The sequence below is a fragment of the Rissa tridactyla genome, chromosome 7 (assembly GCF_028500815.1).
Source record: "Rissa tridactyla isolate bRisTri1 chromosome 7, bRisTri1.patW.cur.20221130, whole genome shotgun sequence".
Classification (NCBI taxonomy): Eukaryota; Metazoa; Chordata; class Aves; order Charadriiformes; family Laridae; genus Rissa; species Rissa tridactyla.
Window position 1 is genome coordinate 3,117,802 of NC_071472.1, and position 20,441 is coordinate 3,138,242.

The 20,441-nt window shown below is 41.7% G+C and overlaps 3 protein-coding genes across 23 annotated transcripts in view; 1 reads left to right on the plus strand and 2 right to left on the minus strand.

Annotated features, from left to right (window-relative positions):
• Window positions 1–284, minus strand: part of MBD5 (methyl-CpG binding domain protein 5) — a 144,835-nt gene extending 144,551 nt beyond the window's left edge. For all 15 annotated transcript variants that reach the window (XM_054207678.1, XM_054207679.1, XM_054207677.1 and 12 more), the window contains exon 1: window positions 95–284. The gene's annotated coding sequence lies outside the window, so the exon portion shown is untranslated. The remainder of the gene's footprint in view (window positions 1–94) is intronic.
• ORC4 (origin recognition complex subunit 4) lies at window positions 77–18,664 on the plus strand. Of its 7 annotated transcripts, none has more exons than XM_054207686.1 (14): window positions 77–158; window positions 2,889–2,960; window positions 3,993–4,069; window positions 5,780–5,870; window positions 7,883–7,958; window positions 8,351–8,436; window positions 10,537–10,585; window positions 11,080–11,231; window positions 13,073–13,246; window positions 13,582–13,668; window positions 16,536–16,644; window positions 17,411–17,506; window positions 17,589–17,656; window positions 18,340–18,664. In XM_054207686.1, exons 2-14 carry the CDS (start codon window positions 2,889–2,891, stop codon window positions 18,526–18,528), a joined length of 1,326 nt encoding a protein of 441 aa, XP_054063661.1. In that variant the 5' UTR covers window positions 77–158; the 3' UTR covers window positions 18,529–18,664. The 7 variants fall into 7 exon arrangements, with proteins under 7 accessions (XP_054063661.1, XP_054063660.1, XP_054063662.1 ...); XM_054207685.1 differs by lacking the exon at window positions 77–158 and adding an exon at window positions 785–841; XM_054207687.1 differs by lacking the exon at window positions 77–158 and adding an exon at window positions 870–1,015.
• A 694-nt stretch (window positions 18,665–19,358) lies between these two features.
• Window positions 19,359–20,441, minus strand: part of ACVR2A (activin A receptor type 2A) — a 68,552-nt gene continuing 67,469 nt past the window's right edge. The window contains exon 12 of the mRNA XM_054207683.1: window positions 19,359–20,430. The gene's annotated coding sequence lies outside the window, so the exon portion shown is untranslated. The remainder of the gene's footprint in view (window positions 20,431–20,441) is intronic.

The window sequence follows — 20,441 nt, forward strand, 5'->3', positions numbered from 1 at the left end:
CCGAGCGCCGGCTCCCCCCCCCCCCCCGCTCCCTTCCCGCTCCCTCCCTGAGGTAAACAAGCGGCCGCCCGCCCCGCCGCCGCCCCGCACTCACCTCAGCGGCCCCCCCGGCGCCCGGGCCGGCCCCGGAGCGGCGCAGGCGGAGACGCACACAAAGGGTAATAAAGGGGGAGGAGGGGAGCGCGGGGGGTGGGGGCTGCCCAACTGCCTGCCGCTCCCCCGCCGAGCTGTCGGGGCCGCCTCTCGCCTTCGCCGACCGCCGCAGCGGGGAAAAGGGAGGGGGGTGGGGGGGGGAAGGGGGGGAATAAACTCCTCCGGCGGGGCTGGGAGGGACGGGGACGGGGGGGGGGGGGAAACTCGGGGCGCCTGGCACCGGCCCCCCGCCCCCGCCGAGCGGAACGAGCGGCCTGTCCCTTTAACGGTATAAATAACGGGCCCCCCCGCCGCCGCTGCCGCCCCCCCCCGCGCTCCTCCTCATCGTCAGCTGCTGCTGCTGCTCCGGCGGCTGGGGCTCCGGCGCTGCCGGGGAGGAAGAGGGGAGGCAGCCACTGCGCATGCGCCCCGGGGGAGCTCGGGAGGCCGCGGGGGGGGTGGGGGGGGAAGAGAGGGAGGGACGGGCTCTTCCCACCGGGCCCCGCGCGCACCCGGAAGGAGATGCGGCGGCGGGGCGGAAGGAAGTGGCGGGGAGGGGCGGAAGTGAGGGCGGGGAGGGGCGGAAGTGAGTGGGGGGGGAGGAGTGGGGGGGAGCCCGCCGTCACGTGAGGGGGGAGGGCCGTGCGGGGGCTGCTGGGAGCGGGGCGGGGCGGGACGGGAGCGCGCGCGGCGGCGTCAGCCGCCTCAGGTGAGGGAGCGGCGGGAATTGTGAGGGGGAGGATGCGAATAGGGGACGGGACAGGTCGCTCGTCGTGTCAGCCCGGTGGGGTTGCGATCTTCCCCTACCCCCCCCGTCTGCCTCTCACTCGAGCGCCGCGGCTCCTGGGGGGCCTCACTTCGTGTGTGGGTAACGGCTGATGAGGTGTGCGGAGGCCGCGGAGCCGCCGCCGGCTGGGCCTGAGGCGCGGGGGGTGAGGCGGGAGCGGCGCCATCCCCCCCCTTTCACCACGGGAACGTGGCTCCGAGCGGGTATTTGGATTGGAACTGGCGGCTGCGACGGGTACCCGATGGCTGCGGTGCTTCCGTGTCAGTTTCTGAGCCCGGAGTGAAAAACGGGAGCGGGCGCGATCCTGTGCCCGTGGTCCCGCTGCTCCCAGTTTAATTAAACGAACGGCTTCGGTTCAACTTGGTGTCCCCGTGCCGTGCGCTCCGGTGCCTCTGCTCCCGTGGTGGTTCCTTCATCTATCTGTGTTTTATCATCCGGTCTCGTCGTTTGCAGCCAGAGCTGCCGTGCCAGGGGATTGCACTATGCTGACCTTGCGATAGAAGGAATGAAGCTGGGAGAAGTAGAAAACAGCTATTTTAAAATAAGCGGAGCGAGTCTTGGAGGCTTTCTGGTAGTACAAAGCAGGAGAATGGAGTTTTACTCGTGCTGCTTATCTGCAGTGGCACTGTGGTTACTGTTATAAGCTGCACCAGTATAAACATGGTGTTGTGCTTTAACCCCAGCAGGCAGATGGGAGCAGCAGCCGCTCGCTCGCTCCCCCTTGTTGGGATTGAGGAGAGAATCAGAAAAGTAAAAGTGAGAAAACTCGTGGGTTGAGATAAAGACAGTTTAATAAGTAAAGCAAAAGCCTTGCGCACAAGCAAAGCAAAACAAGGAATTCATTCCCTGCTTCCTGTGGGCAGGCAGATGCTGAGCCATCTCCAGGAAAGCCAGGCTCCGTCATGTGCAACGGTGACTTGGGAAGGACAAATAACATCACTCTGAATGTCCCCCTCTTACTTCTTTCCCCAGTTTCTATGCTGAGCACGATGCCATGTGGGATGGGACATCCCTTTGGCCAGTTGGCGTCAGCTGTCCCGGCTGTGTCCCCTTCCAGCTCCTTGTGTCCCCCCAGCCTGCTTGCTGCTGGGGTGGGTTGAGGAGCAGAAAAGACCTTGATTTCCCAGCAACAGCTAAAACCACCAGTGTGCTATTGACAGTATTTCTCATCCCATATCCAAAACAAAGCACTACACCAGCTGCTAATAAAAAAGTTAACTCTTATCACAACTGAAACCATGACGTGTGGTTAGCCAGTTGTTCCTTAAAAAACTTAATTGTCATGATCTAACATGTTGCCGTGTGCCTGTAGCTTGTTCCAGCTGCAGAAACATAAATACGTTGCTTCAAACTATCTTAAAGGCAGTTAAATTAACAAATTACACTTGGTGGTTGGTCAGAGGGGAAGGTGTGCAAATGTCACTTGTTAGTACAACTTACTTGAAGGGTATCTGCTTGGTTGTTCACAATAATGTACCTGAAGTGTAAACACGTGAGCTGTGCCGCTCCTGGTTCTGTGTGAGATCGGCTTGTGTGTGGCTGTGCTGTCTTGGCGGAACTTGGCATGTCATTCACGGACTTGGGAATGTCAGTGTTAAGAACTTGCTAGAAGAACTTGGAAGAGAACTTGAAGAAAAACTTTCGTATCAGTTGCATTAGGTACTGTTTGCATTGCGTTGAAAAGCATCCTAAACTCTTCAGAAGTTGTATGTAAACATGGATTTCATCTAATGAGAGATGTGTTATAAATCTTTACAAGTTTGTTTTTTTCTTTTTTACTGGCAAGGTGAACTACATCCTTAACAGCTAAGAAACAATGCTCATTACAACTTAAGTTCTTACAAGTGAGCCTTGGGTTTGCTGTACTAAATTTCGTTTACTAACATCTAAATAGATGTTCTGACTAACGTGATTATTTGGAAAACAGAGTAATTTAGTATAACTTTTATATTCTCTTTCTTATTTAAAGATGAAAACTTCTGCAATGAGTAAACGTAAGTCAAAGGAGAGCAGCGAAGCAAATGGAGAATGCATTTCAAAGGTTAGTAACATCTTCAATAGCTGGCTTTGTATTTAAGTTATGTAACTTTTTCATCCTCTGCCACCCATGTCATTCTATAGTTTTTTACTAGACCAGTGGAGAAGGCATGTACAGATACTTGATGTAATTTCTAGGTCTGTAAATTGGTTTTGTACTTATGTTCTATTTGTCTTGCAGCTTCTCACCTGATGTTCACTTGCTTCAAGCATTATAGTAACGATCTACTGTTTGAAATCTTAATAAAAATGGTAAAGAATGGTCTTGCCCTTTTACAGCTGTTCGTGGCAACAGATTTGCATAAATCTATTTTTATCTAATCAGATTCTTTATCTTACAGTTGGTAGGGCAAATTAGAATCTAGGTGACTTCTTTTTAACAGCTTAGGTTAAGCAGGACAGCATCTGCCAAATCAGTTTTAAAGTTTATTTTTTTAAGCTTTGTTCTTCTGTTTTCTCAAAGTGTCTACTTAAAAACTGTGACGCAAATTGTAACGAATTACTTCTGGTTCAGTGATTTCTTACATTGTAATATCTTCCCTTCATTTACATGTAATGTCCCTTTATAGGAGGAAAACCTTTTCACTTGTGAATGGACAATGCTGACTGTTCAGATAGATCGCTCATTAAAACAGAATTAATCTGAAAATTAAATCATTAAGACTTTAGCAGAAGAAAAAATACCTGAAAAATCAGGTAGACAAGCACAGCTCATATTAAAAAGTAACTCCTTTCATAAATGGAAATTATTAGCAAAATAGATTTCTTTTGTTCTTCTATCCATTATTTAGACTTGCTGAATTTTCTCTTTTCTGCTACAAAAGAATCTATTAAATATCCTGCTTACTGCAACTTTATTCTTGCTTTCCGGACCCCTATATCATTGATGACAATTAAAATTTACATGTTACAGAGTATTTGTAACACCACAGAAACATACATATTTTACTATTACTTTATTGCAGTAGTTACATTCTTGGTACATTCTCGTGTTTGAAGCACCAAGCATTCTTTCTGTCTTGTGTTATATCCACAGGTGCAAAAAACTTTACGTGAAAGATTCTGTCACCATTATGCTACTGGAAAACTGTTTGGGACTGAACGTCAGTACAGGTGAGTGGGCAGACTCAAATACTAAGGAGTTTCTACTTTAGCCACAGTAGAAAAATAATCAGGTGAAGTCAGAACTTTCTGCTGCCTGTTTTTCGAACTTATACAGGCTTAAATGACTTGTGGCACAATGCTTGTAAAAATCGTTTGCCTCGGATTTTAAGAGTTTTTAATTTCTTGTCCTTGTTTCAAATCTGTAATTCCTGAAACACTTTTTTTGAGCCTGGAAGATACTTTCAGTGCATATTCTAAGGCAATGTTTAATGACCTGACCAAGCAAAAAGTTAAATTCTCTTGTTGCGAATCTTTGTTTTTACTTCATATTTTCTCCTGTTTATTGGTAAGCTGGGTTAAAAGCAAATCTTAAACCTTGGATGCCAACATTACTCTTGAGGTGGAGATCCATATTTAAAACAAACCTATTCTTGGGGTCATCCAGATGCAGAGGTTAAAGTTAGGAAGAAAGGACCTATTGTGACAATACTACTATCCTAATACTAATCCTTTTACAGATGCAGGTCAAATTCTGAAAATAACAAACACATACCTAAAGTACTTGTTTTAAAGAATCAATTTTTCCGAGCATAACTGTATGCAAGCTGAATCGCCTGATGTGAGCATTAATTTCCTTTCCCTTACAGGAATGAAAATAACATTTCTGGTTTTAGAAAAGTGTAGTGTGATATCCTCACATAGACGTGTTTGTTGTTGTGAGAGAATGTATTTCTATAATGTTAGTATTCTACAAACCAAGCCTCCCCTCTTTATAGTGGAATTCTGAAAAACAGTTTTACAGATTGCTTTCTACTCAATATGGTGCTGTTGATCAATTATACTGGAGAGAAAACACGATGAACTTCCCCACTCACTCTTAGTTTTTTCCTTCTCAAGATGTATCAGGGCTCTTGGCTATAGTTAGCTCTAAAGAGCTATAGTTTGCTCTAATGCAAAACCACATGCATTTGCTACAGCTGTTCCATGATGACTCTATCACTCCTTTAGAAGAGATTGCACGACGTAAATATTTTAAGTAAAAAAAAAAAAAAGCAAGCATATTAAATGTATGCATTTGTAGACACTTGGGAATTGGAAGTGTCAGTATTTTTTGTAAGTACTTTAAAAGGGGTACTAGGTGATTAGTCTATCTGGAGATAATTTATAGTTATTCTTTGTTCCTTCTTTTGGGTGGCAATAGAATATGAACTTGGAGTTCAGTATTGCTGTTAGCGTTCACAAGCTTTGGTTGCCTAAATTTAGCATATAATCAGCTTTATGAAGATTGTCAAAATGAATGTATTCCAGTAGATCATTAATTTTTTTTTCCTGGTGTCAAGGTCTTCCTTCAATACATTTGCCGGTCTTCCTTTTTCATGAGCTATAGTGGTATCACAGAAAGCAATCTTTCTTTTTTTTTAAAGAAAGAAATAATTATTGAAGCCCGTCCTTTCATGGTGGAGAATTGTAGAACTTTATGAATTAGTGATACTTCCGACTTCTGCGTGTTTCAATATTTTGAAATATTTTAAGAGATCTGATCACTCAGCCTTTTGAACTTTATTGTGTTACATTTTGGTTGCCCTGAATGTCGGCTCTGAGACCAAGTTGAAATGTATCAAGTTTTGTCTTATGTCCTAAAGATTCTTTGAATTTTCCATAGTTTCAGTGAATGTTGTCTGGTTTGCCATTTTTAACCTGTTGCTGTTGTCAACACAGACATCTGCTGGAACTTCTGAAACGAACGACAGTTCATGGAGAAAGTAATTCTGCCCTCATTATTGGACCCCGAGGATCAGGAAAGACTGCGGTATAAACATGTATTAAGACTCTATACAAGGTCAAATGAAGCGTGAGGTAGATAATCTCACCAAAGTCCTGGGAGCTTTTGGAGCTAAATTTTCATCTCTGACTGTTTTTAAAGAGAATTGCTAACTGTTTACATAGAATTTCAAAAGATTCTAGGACTTCTTGTGAGATAATTCTCTTGAGCAACAGTGTGGAGAAATTGGTTTCCCAACAGTATTCTGAAGTTTTTCAAATGCTGAGTTTCCTGGTGATTTTGTAAAGTAGAATAACGTCATGTGCAGCTGAAAAAAACACGTACCTGTCCATCCTTACAATAGGTTGCAGAAGTATGCATGGTTTTGGAATCCTTTGTGTGTCTTCATCAGGTATCATGACACACCACAGGTATGCATGTAAACATGTAAAATGGAAATAATTTTATCAGAACAAGTTGCATTTGCCGTTCAGTGATCTGACTACATTGGACATTCTGCCTTCTTTCAGCATTTCTCCTATTACAATTCTTTGATAGTTCTTGCCACAGAGGAGTTAATCTTTGCAATTAAACCTATGTTTTGCTTACTCTTTAAAAGTTAACCTGCTATTACTATTGGGCCTCCGCTGTAAAGATGACTGAAAAAGTGTCCAAAAACCGTAAAAAGAGTAGACTAAGGGGTGGATTTCTGCATAGCTGCTTATATGTAGAGAATGGTAAGGTATCTTAATCCTGTTTGAAATGTGTCGGAGAATATTGTTACCTAAATTGCTAAGTGGTAGAATATTGGCTGGCAGTTTTAGTTTGTTCATGACAAGCACAGGTTTTGTATTTTAAAGGAACTCGTTTTAGTTGAGGCATGTGAAGGGATGACATCTAACTTAAGTGTTACATACTTTAATATTATGCAAACACTTAAGTCTTTTATGTTTACATGAGTATATAATGTGATAAATATGTTGGCTGTTACTGTAGAAGTACTCAAGATTGAAAAATTACACAAATTACTTTGGAAGTCTTCCCAAGTACTAAAGCAAGTGGCCTTCAAGCTTTTAAATACAGTTGAATAGAAATAAATTAATAGATTGTAAACATGTCCTTGATACAGCTGACACAAATCATTCTGCCTATTTGTTGATGGCTTTCGTGTTTTGCATTTCAAAAACAGTCAGTATTGTTACGTTCTTCTGTCACCAAAACTCAAACTATTTTTATTATTTAATTGAAGTTTAAATTTTCATCCAAACCTTTTACGTAAGGATAGTGAAGGTGAAAATTTGTGATCCTTCCCGCTGGGACATAAGTAAGCAAATCATGTATGAGAAATGAATTATTTTCTTATTCTACATCAAGTGAAAGATATTAGTTCTCAAAAAGAGGCAAGAAAATAAGTATGTATGTACGTATACATACATGTAGAGCTGCAAATTCTCAGCTGAGGAAGCAAAAGCAAAGAAGTAGCAAGTGAATGAAAAGTTAATGTTTCATCTACTTATATGTACTTTAATACAAATTCCTTATTACTTTTACCAAGATGATGGACTGTAAAATTGGGACCCCTAAGTTTTGTAAGCAGTAGTCGATGTAATTATGTGTAATTTAATTGTCTCATGCTTCCTAACTTCAAGAGGAAAAGAATAAGCATAGTGTCTTTAAAGATTTAAAGGAAAGATTTTTGTTCTACAGCATCTAATGAAGCTGAATATTATACTAACTCGAGCCAAATTCTGTCATATCTCAAACTCTTAAACCTTTTTTTGATTAAGGCAAAAGCCCTAGATATTACCTCCAAAAATTAGTGACCAAAATACTGGAGATATTTTTATATTTCCTTCCCTAATCAGCACAATGAACAAATGTAATCACTACAGTCAAGATAGTGAATGCGAAGTTGTCATTTTAGTCTTGAAAATACTCAAACCTGATGTTACCTAGTGAAACTGCATATACTGTTTCCTATCTGATAATATCCATTTGTACACTTTTCTTACTGTTAAAATCTTCTTGTAAAGAAATTATGTTGGTTTTTTTTTTCCTAGTTATTAAATCATGTCTTAAAAGAGCTCACCGAAATGAAAGAAGTTAGAGAGAACCTCTTGGAAGTTCATCTGAATGGCAAGTAATACAGCATTATTCAGATGTTATGTTATATTCAGTTGTTATATATTGTATGTACTGAACAAAAATTTTGGTTTCAGCAGTTGTTATCTAGCCTTGATTACGGACACATTTGTCTGTGAAGTCCAGAACGCCTTGTTTTGTATCGCTCTGTATAAAGAGAACTTGTTTGCTTCTAATGACTTTTCAAAATGTTAAAAATCAATTCAGTTGTGAATTAATTGTTTTAAGTAACTTACTACATATGGAAAATTGTTGTGTAGTATTAATTTTTGAAAAGGCTGGAAATGGAGAGAAGCTTCTGGATAAGTTTCTACTGGCTGTAGATGCGGCCTCTTGGAGTGAAGGAGGGCTGCCAGTTCTTCATGAAAAAAATAATTTTCTTTCAGGGCTTCTGCAGACTAATGATAAAGTGGCCCTGAAGGAGATCACCAGACAGTTGCACCTCGAAAATGTGGTTGGGGATAAAGTTTTTGTAAGTATCAACTTTATTATACTCTTCGCTTATCTCCCTCAAAAATTCTTGCCTGAAAAACTAGCTTTATAGGATGCAGCTTGTTGAGACTGAATGGACTTTGAGAGTTTATGAGCAAAATTGCGATGGGCTGGCTCAGTCTTCTCAAAGCTTTCTCTTATAAGATATTTAATAATTGATGTCAGTAGTGAACTGTGGCAGCGTTTACCTGTGAAGACCCTGGTTTACAAACACTTCAAGCATGCCAGCAAATACGTGTGGTGCTGAAAAAAGTGCTGAACATTACATTTTGCTAGTTGAGCAATATTAATGTATCCTGATACTTTTCAAAAAAACATCAACTTTGACTTAGAGAAGGAGGAAGTATGGGTAGGGTCTCATAACGTTTACTTCAAGCCTCTAAATGAAACAAGCTTTAAGCATTCCGAAGAGACTTTGCTCAGAGGGGTAGAGTATTTTGGAAAGCAAGTATCTTTAGCATATTTGCCACATTTTGTACTTATAGGGAAATCTGTCCTGGCTTCCTAGAGCTCTTACTTCGCATAAAATTCCTTTTAAAATATTTGCATCTATTGACCTTTTCCCAAAGATAAGAAACTTATTTAAATTTGTACTAAAGTCAGTAATAAAGAGAATAACTGAAGTGCTTCAGATTAAATTTCACTCATTTGGTTGTGAAATAACTTGGGCTAGTGATGTAAGTTACACTGTTTGTTGCCTGTTACTCAGTGAGTGTTCTTGAGAGGCCATCTCCTGGTACGACAGAAGATGCTTCTGAGCATCATCTCCTCCTTTGCTCTCAGATAGGGCCTTTGAGATTGGCAGAGTTTACATAGTTGTGAGTCGTGTAATATCGATCCAAGTGGCTAAAGCACAATTATGAGAGGGGTGAAAGGTGAAATCTCAATAAATGAGGTTTATTTTTGTCAGTTGCGTTTGGAAAGCTGAAGAGATAGGTTCTTACTACTTCAGTAAGAGAAACCAGAGAAGTAGGTTAGAGGCAGTCTGGAATACAAGATGAAGTGTAGATTGTAGTTTTTAGGCTTTATTATCTTTTGGAAATGCTTGCTTCTTAGGCTGTGCTTTGGTTTCTTACTTGTGCCAAATGATTTTAGATACAGAGAATGGAAAACCCTTTTTTGGTGGTGAGCTAAAATTTTCCCAAATACAGCTGCAGTAATAAAGGAAATAGCAAGTATTTAATTTTAGCATAGCCATTTGAATGAGTTGTCTTTTCAACAGAGAACTAAAACAACCTTTCAAGGTCCACAGTTCCACTACCAAAAATGCTGGAGGCAAAACTGGTCTTAAAATATGCTTAATTCCCCTATAATTTTCCCCATTAAGTTATTGTGGAGTACTACTGTAAATTCTTAGCCATCTAATCCCTTTGGTTGCACATGGGCAAGGAAACATACTGATTTGCAGGAATGTCCTTACCTTTGTCCATAGAAACTTTTCCTTTCTTAGCGTCTGCAACTCACATTCAGAGAGTAAGTTGGCTTTTCTGCCTTCTTTGACAGGGCTTGTGGTCTTCAGTTACTGTTATTTCCCATCTCACAACTTGTGTGCTTCAGAGTGCGTAAATGTGTGTGTAACTGAAGCAGGATGGTCAGAGCAATTCATTGTTTTCTGTCGTGAATGGCTGACGCTTTCATCCATCTAATAAGCTTGCAAATTAAAAAAGCTGCGTACTGATCATTCTCGGCGGAACACGTTAGGTGGCAGTTTTTGCATGTGTGTAGATGGAAAATGAGTATGCAGTAGCTATTTAAGGAAAGATAAAGCTACTTGTAAATTTAGCTTGTTGAAGACATTCTTCCAATCACTAGTTTTTTGCCTGTCTGAGGCAATTAGTTTGGGGTTTTCAGACTGGAAAGAGTGGATCAATGTAGAGTTAACTATCAGTTTTCTTGTCCTAAAGAGATTATGGTTATACAGCATGAAGTAACATTGTAAATTTTCAATTATGCACTGGTTTCGAAAGTAGGGCTTCAGAAGGAAATGGACTTCATTACATGCCCGGTTTTGATGTAGTGACAAAATTCTGAGAATGGCATTGAAAATCTATTGTAAAACCTTTTTTTCTTCTCTGTATAGGGTAGTTTTGCTGAAAATCTCGCGTTCCTTCTTGAAGCTTTAAGGAAAGGTAAACAATGATAGCCCCTGTTCTGAAACTGCGCGTGTGTGTTTGTCGCTTGACCGAAAAGTTAGCACATAGGTGTTTCTTCATCTGCTTGTACAAGTGGTATGAAGAAATCTATCCCAAGACTGTATCATGGTTACAAAACAATGTAAAAAATAGTAATACTAACCAAACATGTACTAACATAGCTGATACCAGCTATGAAGGACAGATTCTTTTACCCAGATTGAAGCTATTAAAAACAGTGTGTTTTTAAAAAAGAATTGCATGCAAGTCTGCCATCCCCTGCAACCAGAAATGACGGGTGGCAGAATACTACAAAACCTTACTGATTTTTCAGTGTGTCTTTGTTTTTACCATTGTAGCAGTACACATGTGAAAGGAGGGCTTAGTGAAAAGAAAATACATAAATTGTTAAAACTGGAAAATGTGAAAGCTGTAGAGATGGAAGTCTGCTGCTGATGTTACCATACTAACTTTTACAATTGCTTTCTCAGGAGATCGAACTAGCAGTTGCCCAGTCTTGTTTATACTGGATGAATTTGACTTGTTTGTTCATCACAAGAATCAGACGCTCCTCTATAACCTCTTTGATATATCCCAGTCAGCGCAAACTCCAGTAACAGTTATTGGACTTACATGTAGACAGGTAAGAAATTGCGCCTTCTCATTCAAAGTTTTTAGCTGTTTTAAAGAGACTTTTGTCTTAGTTGGAATGTTTTTTCCTCTCCTTGAACCTTACTTAATTTACTAGGAGACTTTTCTCAACTATCCATTTTTCTGACTTTTGAATTGGGAATGGGGGTGGGGGGAATAAAAAAAAAATAAAATAATTTGTGCTGAGAGCAAACTTAGATGACCAAAAAACTGCAAAGCCTTCAATTTTACTGCTAGAGGAGCAGGTTTACATTTCTAAGGAGGCACAAGGCTGTTGTCCTGTATTATAGCAGCAGAGCCGCATTTATCCATGGGGCTGTTCTATATCATACTGTTGTTCACTCTTTGGGGAGGCTCCTGGGCCTTTCAGTTTCTTGGTCAGCAGCTGGTAAGAACAGACTTGTGTTAACCTACAGGGTTTAAATCACTGTTCTGAGGACAAGGAATTTTTTTTTAAGCAAACGCTTCAGTAGGGCACGTTTGCTATAAAATTAGCATGCTCAAAATGGATTTTGGTTCCATGTTAAAATTGCTTTTACAATTTTTTTTACAATGACATTCTAGGGAACTGTGGACGGATTACGTGTATAGTCTGAAATAATTACTTTCTAACACTATGGAAGCTGAAACTTTGTAAAAATTCCACTGTTTTCCTCAATAAACTGTATTGGTGATGGAGGTAGCTGGGTTATGACAAGAAGAATAATTAAAATCTTTAATTGAAGCCTGAATCTGGGTTGATTTGGTTTTGGTGATATTTAGCTGGGCAAATTTTTGGAAGGTAATAGAATAGTTAATAGTTGATTTAGTAAATTACAGTATTTTCTTTGCTTCATTACTGTCCTGACTCTGGTATCCTCATCACCCATTATTTAGAACCCTGTATTGCTCTACTTTTGAATGTAATTAAGGTAGAGGCTTCAGAGGCTGCGTCATGGTTCTGGTGATAGCCGTTGCTTCTTATTTTTAAAAAAATCACTGGTCCCTGTTGCATGTGACTTCTAAATTGAAAGGGGTCTTTATGTTTTGCGCTGTTCGTTCTCTATTTACTGTTTTCACTCTCTTTTTGGTGAGGAATGTCAGTATTCTTCAAGCCTTTTTTTAGTGCAAGTAAAACCACCAAAACCAACACACAACAAACCCTTAAAAAAGTGACCCACCCCAACTTCCTAGAAACCTAGAAACTGGGAGTGTGATCATTCTGTCCCAGTATAAGGTAGGGGAATAGTACTGTGTTTCTCTAAAAGGATGAATCCCTCAGCTTGTTTCTGATGCCAGTCTGTTGCAACGAGTTCTGAGAAAAGTGTGTGTTTCTCTATTGTCTTCAACCAACAACTTGGTGGCACACCTGCTTAGCGCTGTGTGACAATCTTAGAAGATGAATATTGGCTCGTAAGGGTTTTTTTTTTAAGCTGGATTCTTTCAGTTTGACAAAAGGCACGTGAAATGACAGCTGCCAACCTACGTATCTACTAAACAGACATCTTGTTTCAGCCTATCACAGCTCTAGACATCTTGAATGCAGACTTAAGTAACTGAAATATTTACATAATCTATGGAGAAATTTTGCTGGGTATCCTAGCAACTAATTATCCTGTATGATGTAGCGCATCACGTGATTTGGGTAAATGGCTAGTTGTTAGGCATTTCAAGGCACATCAATTACAATAATTAGCAAAGGTCTTGTTAGAACATTTTAAGCCTGAGAATTTAGTAATTGGGTTTTTTAACGTGATTTACTTTGTTTTCTCTTGTAGTTTTTACTGTAGCAAAGAATGCACTAAATGCATCTGCTTTTTTAAATTATTGTTTTACTTTTCTTTTTTTTCCAAGGATATCCTGGAGCTCTTGGAGAAGAGAGTAAAATCAAGGTTCTCTCACAGACAGATATATTTGATGAATTCCTTTGATTTTAAACAATACATTAGGATATTCAAGGAACAGCTTTCTCTTCCCGATGAATTTCCTGATGAGTCTTTTGCACAAAAATGGAATAATAACGTTCAGGTATTTGAAAATCTTTATACTTGGCTTTAGTAAAACTTCTAAAGTAAGACCAGTTCCTAAGTGTAAAGCCTTTATCCGAGGTTAGAATTTCCTTTCTCTATTTGAGTTTCAGATGGAATAAATCAAATTGTGATAGAGAACCTTTGCTTATTGAAGTCTGGAGATAAAACTAGAAGTGTCACAAAAAAGACCAGAAAGTTAAAGTTAGACGTGAAGAACTGTATTGTCCAGCGTAAGCTGAGCTCTTTCTGAAAGTTAGCTAACTGGTATTTCTTCACGTGAGTATGAAATTATTTGCTGAGATGATTAAAATACCACTTAAAATTTTTTTTTAGCATCTCTCAGAGGATAAAACTGTGAAAGACATCCTGCAGAACCTTTTTCACTACACCAAAGATCTGCGCTCGCTTCATTTGCTGTTGGTATGTATTTGGATATGTATATAAGATCTTCTTGATTTACAATAGTCTGTAAACATTTGTGTTTTTCAAGCCAGTGATCTGAGCTTTGCTTGAAACATCTGTTCATTCAGCGGGCTTTTGACAGTACTGGTTTCTTGCATGCTTTATCAGTCCGTGCTTTACTAATGAATTTGAGTAGTTCTGTAGTGGTTATCTTGTGAGCGTATACTGCTTAATTAAAATGTTGGTGGGGTTTTAGTATTTAAATAGCGTTTGCCAAGTGTTCCCATTTATAAAGCAAAACTGTAGGTGAAATACTTTCAAAATATGCTTTGCTTTCTGAGATTCTTTATGAACCATGCGATTAGGCACCACTTTGTTTTCCAGAGCTGGTTTCATACATGGAGCAATTCAGGTAGCCCAGATGCTGCCCTGAATTCGTCCCATTACTGTGACGTTAGTCCAGGAAATGTGATCTTAATCTTTTAAATCTTGGGGTGCTGGAAGCTTGCGGCTACTAATCCCTGGAAATACTGAGATGGAAGTTAATTGGCATCAAGGGCCTGAGGACGCTTTCAGAATTGTACTTGGTAGCTTGAGCCTTTCCTGGTTATCTTAGGGGAGAGGAGGAAGGCCTCCTCGCTGTGGGGCGAAAAGTTAGACTGCTGCCTCCCTGTTGAGAGAAGACTTATTCTGTAAGTAGGAGGAAATGCTGATGGTCAACTTCCTCCTATAATGACATACGAGCCAAAGCTTAACGTGTGGTCAGGATCTCTTGGAGGGTCTCTTTCTTCTTGTGGTTTTGTTTTGGTTTTTTCTGTATCTGCCTCCCTCCCTCCTGTTTTTTAACACAGTTAATATGAATGCAGTAACGTTCATTACAGAAGATAAGTAACACTTAACCTTCCACTCTGTGGTGGGCTGTTCTTGGACTCTTTAGTGCTGACAGCTTTTCCCAACACTGAGTTTATAGCCACCCTGAAAACTAGATCACAGACGTCCTGCTCCAGTTCTGAAACACATGATCAGAGTCCTCTTTTTGGTAGTCCTCTATTGACTTGAGTTCGTTACAAGATTGCAAATCATCTCTAGTTTAGGGGCACCCCGTGCTGTCTCTGTGGCTTGAATGAATGGCAGAAAAAGAGCTGCTGGCCATCGGAATAGCTCCAAGGTCTGCCAGAGCTGAGGCAGAAATTCCTAATTGCTTTCTTCAGCATGTTCTGAATTTTTCCTTTAGAAAGGGGCTTTTTCACTCTGTGAAGTCATCTTGCTCAGAAAAGTACATAATACAGATTCTAGCACTTCTGTAATTCTTTTCTATTAGCTTGAAGTGTGGATTAATTGCCCCACAGGATGAATTTTTCCTTAATTTTGAAAATCTGTAGGAGTCTGCCATTTGAGCTGGTGCGAGCAGCTTTGTGATGGGCGGGGGGGTGGTGGTGGTGGTGAGAATGGCGCTACTCTTGCTAAATTACACTTGTCCCCAAGTGATGGTCCCCATCACTTTGCATTGTCAGATGAACACATGGGTTTTCAGCGGAAACGTAGTATCCGTTCCGTGTTGCAGTACCCGCAATGGTATTGCACAAAACCTTGAAAAGCTTGGAAGAACTGAACAAGTTTTTCAGCAAAGTAAAAGAAGTAATTTTTTACGTAAGTAGAACTAGGTAGCTCATAACCAAGCTGGTAAAATCTAGTTTTGCTGTTGGTAAATGCTGTTTCCCCATGGTTTCTCTTGTGCGGGTGACTTTGTGCAATCAGCTGCTTGTCTGCCTCTGGACCCGGTGAAGCAGAGGATGCCCAGCGCTCCCGGCTCTGTTCACTGGAGCGACCCATTACTCACAAATCTCACTGCCCTGAAGCAGAGGGGGCAGTGACTTACAGGAGATACCGCTGCGTTTCCTCTGCTTTTCCATTTTGCATGTCTGCTAGTGACTTGGGGCTGTTGTTTCTTCATCCCTCCCCGTCTTCCCTGCCCAAATTCCCTTTAGCTTCTGTAGTATAAAACCTCACCCTGTACCTTTGGAAGCCTGACCTGATCATGCAGCTTTTTGAGGCTGCTCAGCTGACATCTGTAAGACGAGTGGAAAAGGCTGGTGGTAGATAGAAAAGACCTCAATTAGACAAAATAAATAGCTTTTCATCACACAGACCTGCAGAAGTCGGAGGTAGTCACTAAAAGTCATTTTTTCTGTTGATAAATATTAAATTGCAAAGTATCTACAAGGCAGATACTTAAAGCCCCGAAGAGCAAGTGAAGGTCGCTGCTCCGTTTTATACTGCTGCATAAAGGCTTGTGGATAATCAATAGCTTTGAAAGAGCGGTGTCAGAGGAGGTCAGTTAACTCCGTATTTATTAACTTACGCTTGTTCAAAACTCACTTTCTGTGACAGGTAGTGGAAGATCGTTAAAGGTTTAAACTGCAGCTAGGCGAGACTTTAGCCAGTGTTCTGGAGGGGTAACTCGTATTCTGTAAACCAAGAGGCGCCTTCAGATGCTTTCTGAGCACTTTCAGTGACAGGAGCGCGCTGTAGCGCTGGGTACCAAGGTGTGTTTAAAACAGTTGTAAGCCATTCTCACAGCAATCATTGAAGTATGCTAATCCATTGAAATTAATACAAACAAGTTAATGGGTGTTTATCTATCTCCTCTAGTGGGGAGGCTTTAAAGTTTCCAGCTTGGGAAACCTTCCTGGCAAAATGGAGTGGTAGCTACCAGCTATTTACAAGGTTTTCAGTATGAGCCTACTCTGTGTGTAGGGTTTATTCATTAATGTTTCCAGAAGGTGACTCCAGGGGAAATGTGTTCTTCTGCATTCCATCTCCAAGTAGAAAGTATGTCTGGTAATTAGTAATTAAATGAAAAATGTCTTCTGCTTTATTTTTAGATGCTTGCTGTAAGTAACGTTACTGTGCGTCACCCACTTATCACTGCATCAGACCTTCAAGAAGCAAGCAAGCAAATCAGAATGGACTCAAAAGCAAATATTGTACATGGTAAAGCTCAGCTTTTTCCCCAAAAACCTTTCTTAGGAGTACAGAATGCGTCAAGTCCCTCCCTGAAATCCTGCTGATGTAAGGCACGCGGTGTAGCGCCGTGTCCCCCCGTGGTGTGAGCTGCAGAGGGAATCCATCCGCCCGTGGAGGTGGGATGTGCTGAGCACTGTGCTGAAGTTTTCTGATAAGCATTTTGGAACCTCTGCAGTGAGAAGAAATAAACATCTGGTGATGGTGTGAAGCCCAGATACAGTTGCAGGAGGAATTGCTTCCCTGATCAGGAAAAGTTAACTTAGCCCACTGCTGCTTCATGGCTTCCAGATTTCCCTGGTTTGGTTGGGCCTGTCCCCGTGGAGCTGATTGCCTCTGTCACTCCTTTAGCTTTGAATAGCCAATAACCTCTTCAGACTCTCCTTTCGTGGCATGCTGTACAGTAGCACCAAGATTGTCTTGGTGCTCCTAAAAATTCTTTCTCATGCCATACAATCTGCAATGAGGGTTTTTCTTTAATACTTAAATTTCCTGGGTTTTGATGGAAGTAGCCCATTTCTTAACATTCTTGCTTCAAATATCTGGAAAACAAATGTTCTCTCATCTAGCCTGTCCAATTCTGGATTATTTTTTGTTTTTACATTATGAAGATACGTAACACAAACGGGTAAGGCCTACAGCATATAAAAATACAGGAATAAAAATAGTATGTGAACTGCTTGCGTTTCTGATATGCTTAAGAAGAAATATTTAGATCTTTTGTCTTTCCTTCTAGGTTTGTCTGTCCTGGAAATCTGCCTAATTATAGCTATGAAACACTTAAATGATGTCTATGAAGGAGAACCGTTTAACTTCCAGATGGTTTACAACGGTGAGAGAAATACCTGAACTTTACAAACACTAAATCACTTTCCCCTAACTAACTTTATTTTTCCCGTCTATTACCAATACAGAATTCCAGAAGTTCATACAAAGGAAGGCGCATTGTATGTACAACTTCGAAAAGCCGGTTGTCATGAAGGTAAGCCTGAGATGTCATTTTTCTTATCGGAAAGTATTCAGATGTTGGTTTTTTTTTTCAATAGCGCACGGTTTGAGTAGTAGATCAGAGTCTGGGCCCCCGCCCCCTGCCTTCCCTGGGGTGGGAGCTCAAGGCCGGGCTGCGCTGCTCAGCAGTTCCACCCTGAAGAGTTCAGTACCAGGGGCAGGACTCTCTTTCCAGGGAGCTTAACTGATGGAGGACTGGGGTTCGGCAAGAGAGATTTGTGTCCCCGTGCAGGTCTCTCCAGCTTGCTCGTTCACTTCTGCTGTTTAGAAGGGATGTCTCCAACATTTAAATGAATCTTACCACATCAAAAATCTGTTTTTCTTAATCCCAGTAGGTCTGACTGGTTTATGGCATCAATTTGTAGCTTAATAGGGCTGGTTTTGCCTCAATCAGCTACAGGCTGAAGTGTAAGTTGAAAAACAGTATTTTGGTTACGAACCTGGTCCCCGTTGGCCGCCTGGGCTATTGGCCTGTCTCTCAATTAACGTAATTCTGCCAGGCTCTGGCTGTAGGGCGTAATCCTGCTGTGTTGCAGCCGGCAAACAGGGGTCGGGCAGGTGCTGCGGTTTCAGCTCATGAACTGCACCCAAGGCCCAGCACATTCCAGAATGATGTTCTCTTCCATTTCCTAATTTTTTTTTTTCTTTTATTTTTAGGCATTTGAACACTTACTACAACTGGAATTAGTAAAACCAATAGAAAGACCATCTGTTCGCGTGCAGAGAGAGTACCTCCTAATGAAACTGGTTCTGGACAATAACCAAATCATGGACGCTTTGCAAGCGTATCCAAACTGCCCCACAGACGTCAAGCAGTGGGCAGCGTCCTCGCTCAGTTGGTTGTAAAATTTTGGAACTTGCCCTATCACTTTCTACATCCAAACTTTTGGAGTTTACTGGAAGCTCTGAAGGTGCGATGTTTGCGTAGAGCAGGACGTTCAGATTAATAAATTTTTGGAAGAAGGTTGCTTTGCTGATCCTATTTTTGGATTTTGTTTTTTAAGAAGTGTAAGCCCGGCCAGACAGCAGGGTGGGTGTCTCCCTGCAGCGGGCAGCTCTGAAACTCTGCCCTGACCCTCCCAGCGCCGCAGTCATGAACTGCAGGGTGAGAAATGGGTTTTGCAGCTGGTTTAGTGAAAGCTACGGAAGGTAGAGACTACTACTTCTTGGCAGCACGTCTATATTCCAGGGAAGCGTTGCCAGCGGCTGGTGCTGCACCGTTCAGGAAGTGCTGGCTCCGGCCTGGTAGCTGGACTAGGGACATCTGAGAAGGATGAGGCAGCAGGGCCGATGGCTGTCTCTCTCCTGAGTAAAGAGTAAGTGACTCACGTTTACCTTAAGGCCTAGACAATATAATCCAGGCTTCAGCCTGCCAAAAAGGGGAGGAAATTTATGGCTCTGGTTTCACGCAAAGCCCTTCTTTTCTGTCAAAGGGCTATTTTATTTATTTTACTCTCTTTGCTGCTTCATAAAGAGAATCGTTGGCACAACCGCACATTTTGAAGAGAGGTGCACTGAAAAGCAGCAAAACAAGTACCAGGCCTGTGATAATCTTGTGCTGTGGCTCCTGCAAGCCATGGCTCAACCTCCCTTAGAAGGGACCACGATTGCGAACTGGCACTGAAAAAGGTTGTTCTCTGCCCCGGTGCTGCAATTTGAAGAGAGACAGATGCAAGTCATAGTAGTCACATTTTTTTATTTTAACTTTCTGGGGGAATAGGGGAGAAAGAGTATACATTTGTATTTGTACAATATTTAACAATCACTTTATTGAGGGCTGGGGAGGGGGGGGGAAGGGGGGTTGGTTTGTTTTCAGTACTTGCAGAAAAACAGCAAGTACCTTTTGACAGTAGTACAACAACCTGTGCCCAAAACACTGACAAATACAAAGAGTAAAGTTAAAATAATTGCTTACCAAAATCTTGAGAGGTAACGAATAGTATATGGACTGAAACGGCATTAAAAAAATAAAAAAAAAAAAAAAAAAAGAAGTACTGCTGGTTGAGTATCTGAGGTAAATGATGTTCCATCAAGGATGCTACTTGAATCGTTTTGCCCGTGAACGTCTATTGCAGCTTTCTGCATTTTGTACCAAGTGTTCCTAATAAAAGTAAATGTATTAAAAAAGGTTTAAAAAAGAGAAGCTGGAAAAAGAGCAACCGGTGACCCTATTTCTTCTGTCAAATGCTAATATGAACAGGAAATGTCTTATTACTGTCTGGTTACATTTTAGTTAGCGCACCGAAAGTTGGTACTTGGACACTACCCCCGCTTTTTCAGTCAGAGGGAAGGTAGAAGCGGTGATTTCAGTCCTCGCGGGGCAGTCTCAGGATCCCGCCCCCAGTGACAGCACCACTCCAACAACTCCAGCAGCTCAGAGGCACGGACTCCACTCCAAAACGCTACGGGACAAAGGATGCGGTACAGGTACGTCTCCCTCCCCGACACAACGGAAAGAGTAAAAACCTGGGGAGGCCGAGAAGCTGAGCTGCCTCAGCCTTTGAGCAGGCTCAAGCTGAAGTTAAGAGCAAGGGACCAGCTGTCCCTCAGAGCCACAGGAGCTCGCACCCACCTGCCACCCCTGCGGGACACGAAGGGACCGCGGTCACTGCCTGCGGTGAATAATGCCAAAGGGTTTCTACCAGCATCGCTCCTAGAACCCTGCCCTCGGTGACACATGCAGCGCTGCGGCTCAGGCATCTCCTCAACCTCCACACTTAACGCTCCACAAGTAAAACAAAAATCCACCTCAGAATGCC

What these genes read in the sequence shown, in the direction of transcription:
- ORC4 (XM_054207686.1), top strand. Translation starts at nt 2,889, where the DNA reads ATGAAAACTTCTGCAATGAGTAAACGTAAGTCAAAGGAGAGCAGCGAA. An exon ending in TCTTGAAGCTTTAAGGAAAG is followed by an intron (nt 10,586 to 11,079) that starts GTAAACAATGAT and finishes TTGCTTTCTCAG; the next exon opens with GAGATCGAACTAGCAGTTGC. An exon ending in AAAAGCCGGTTGTCATGAAG is followed by an intron (nt 17,657 to 18,339) that starts GTAAGCCTGAGA and finishes TTTTATTTTTAG; the next exon opens with GCATTTGAACACTTACTACA.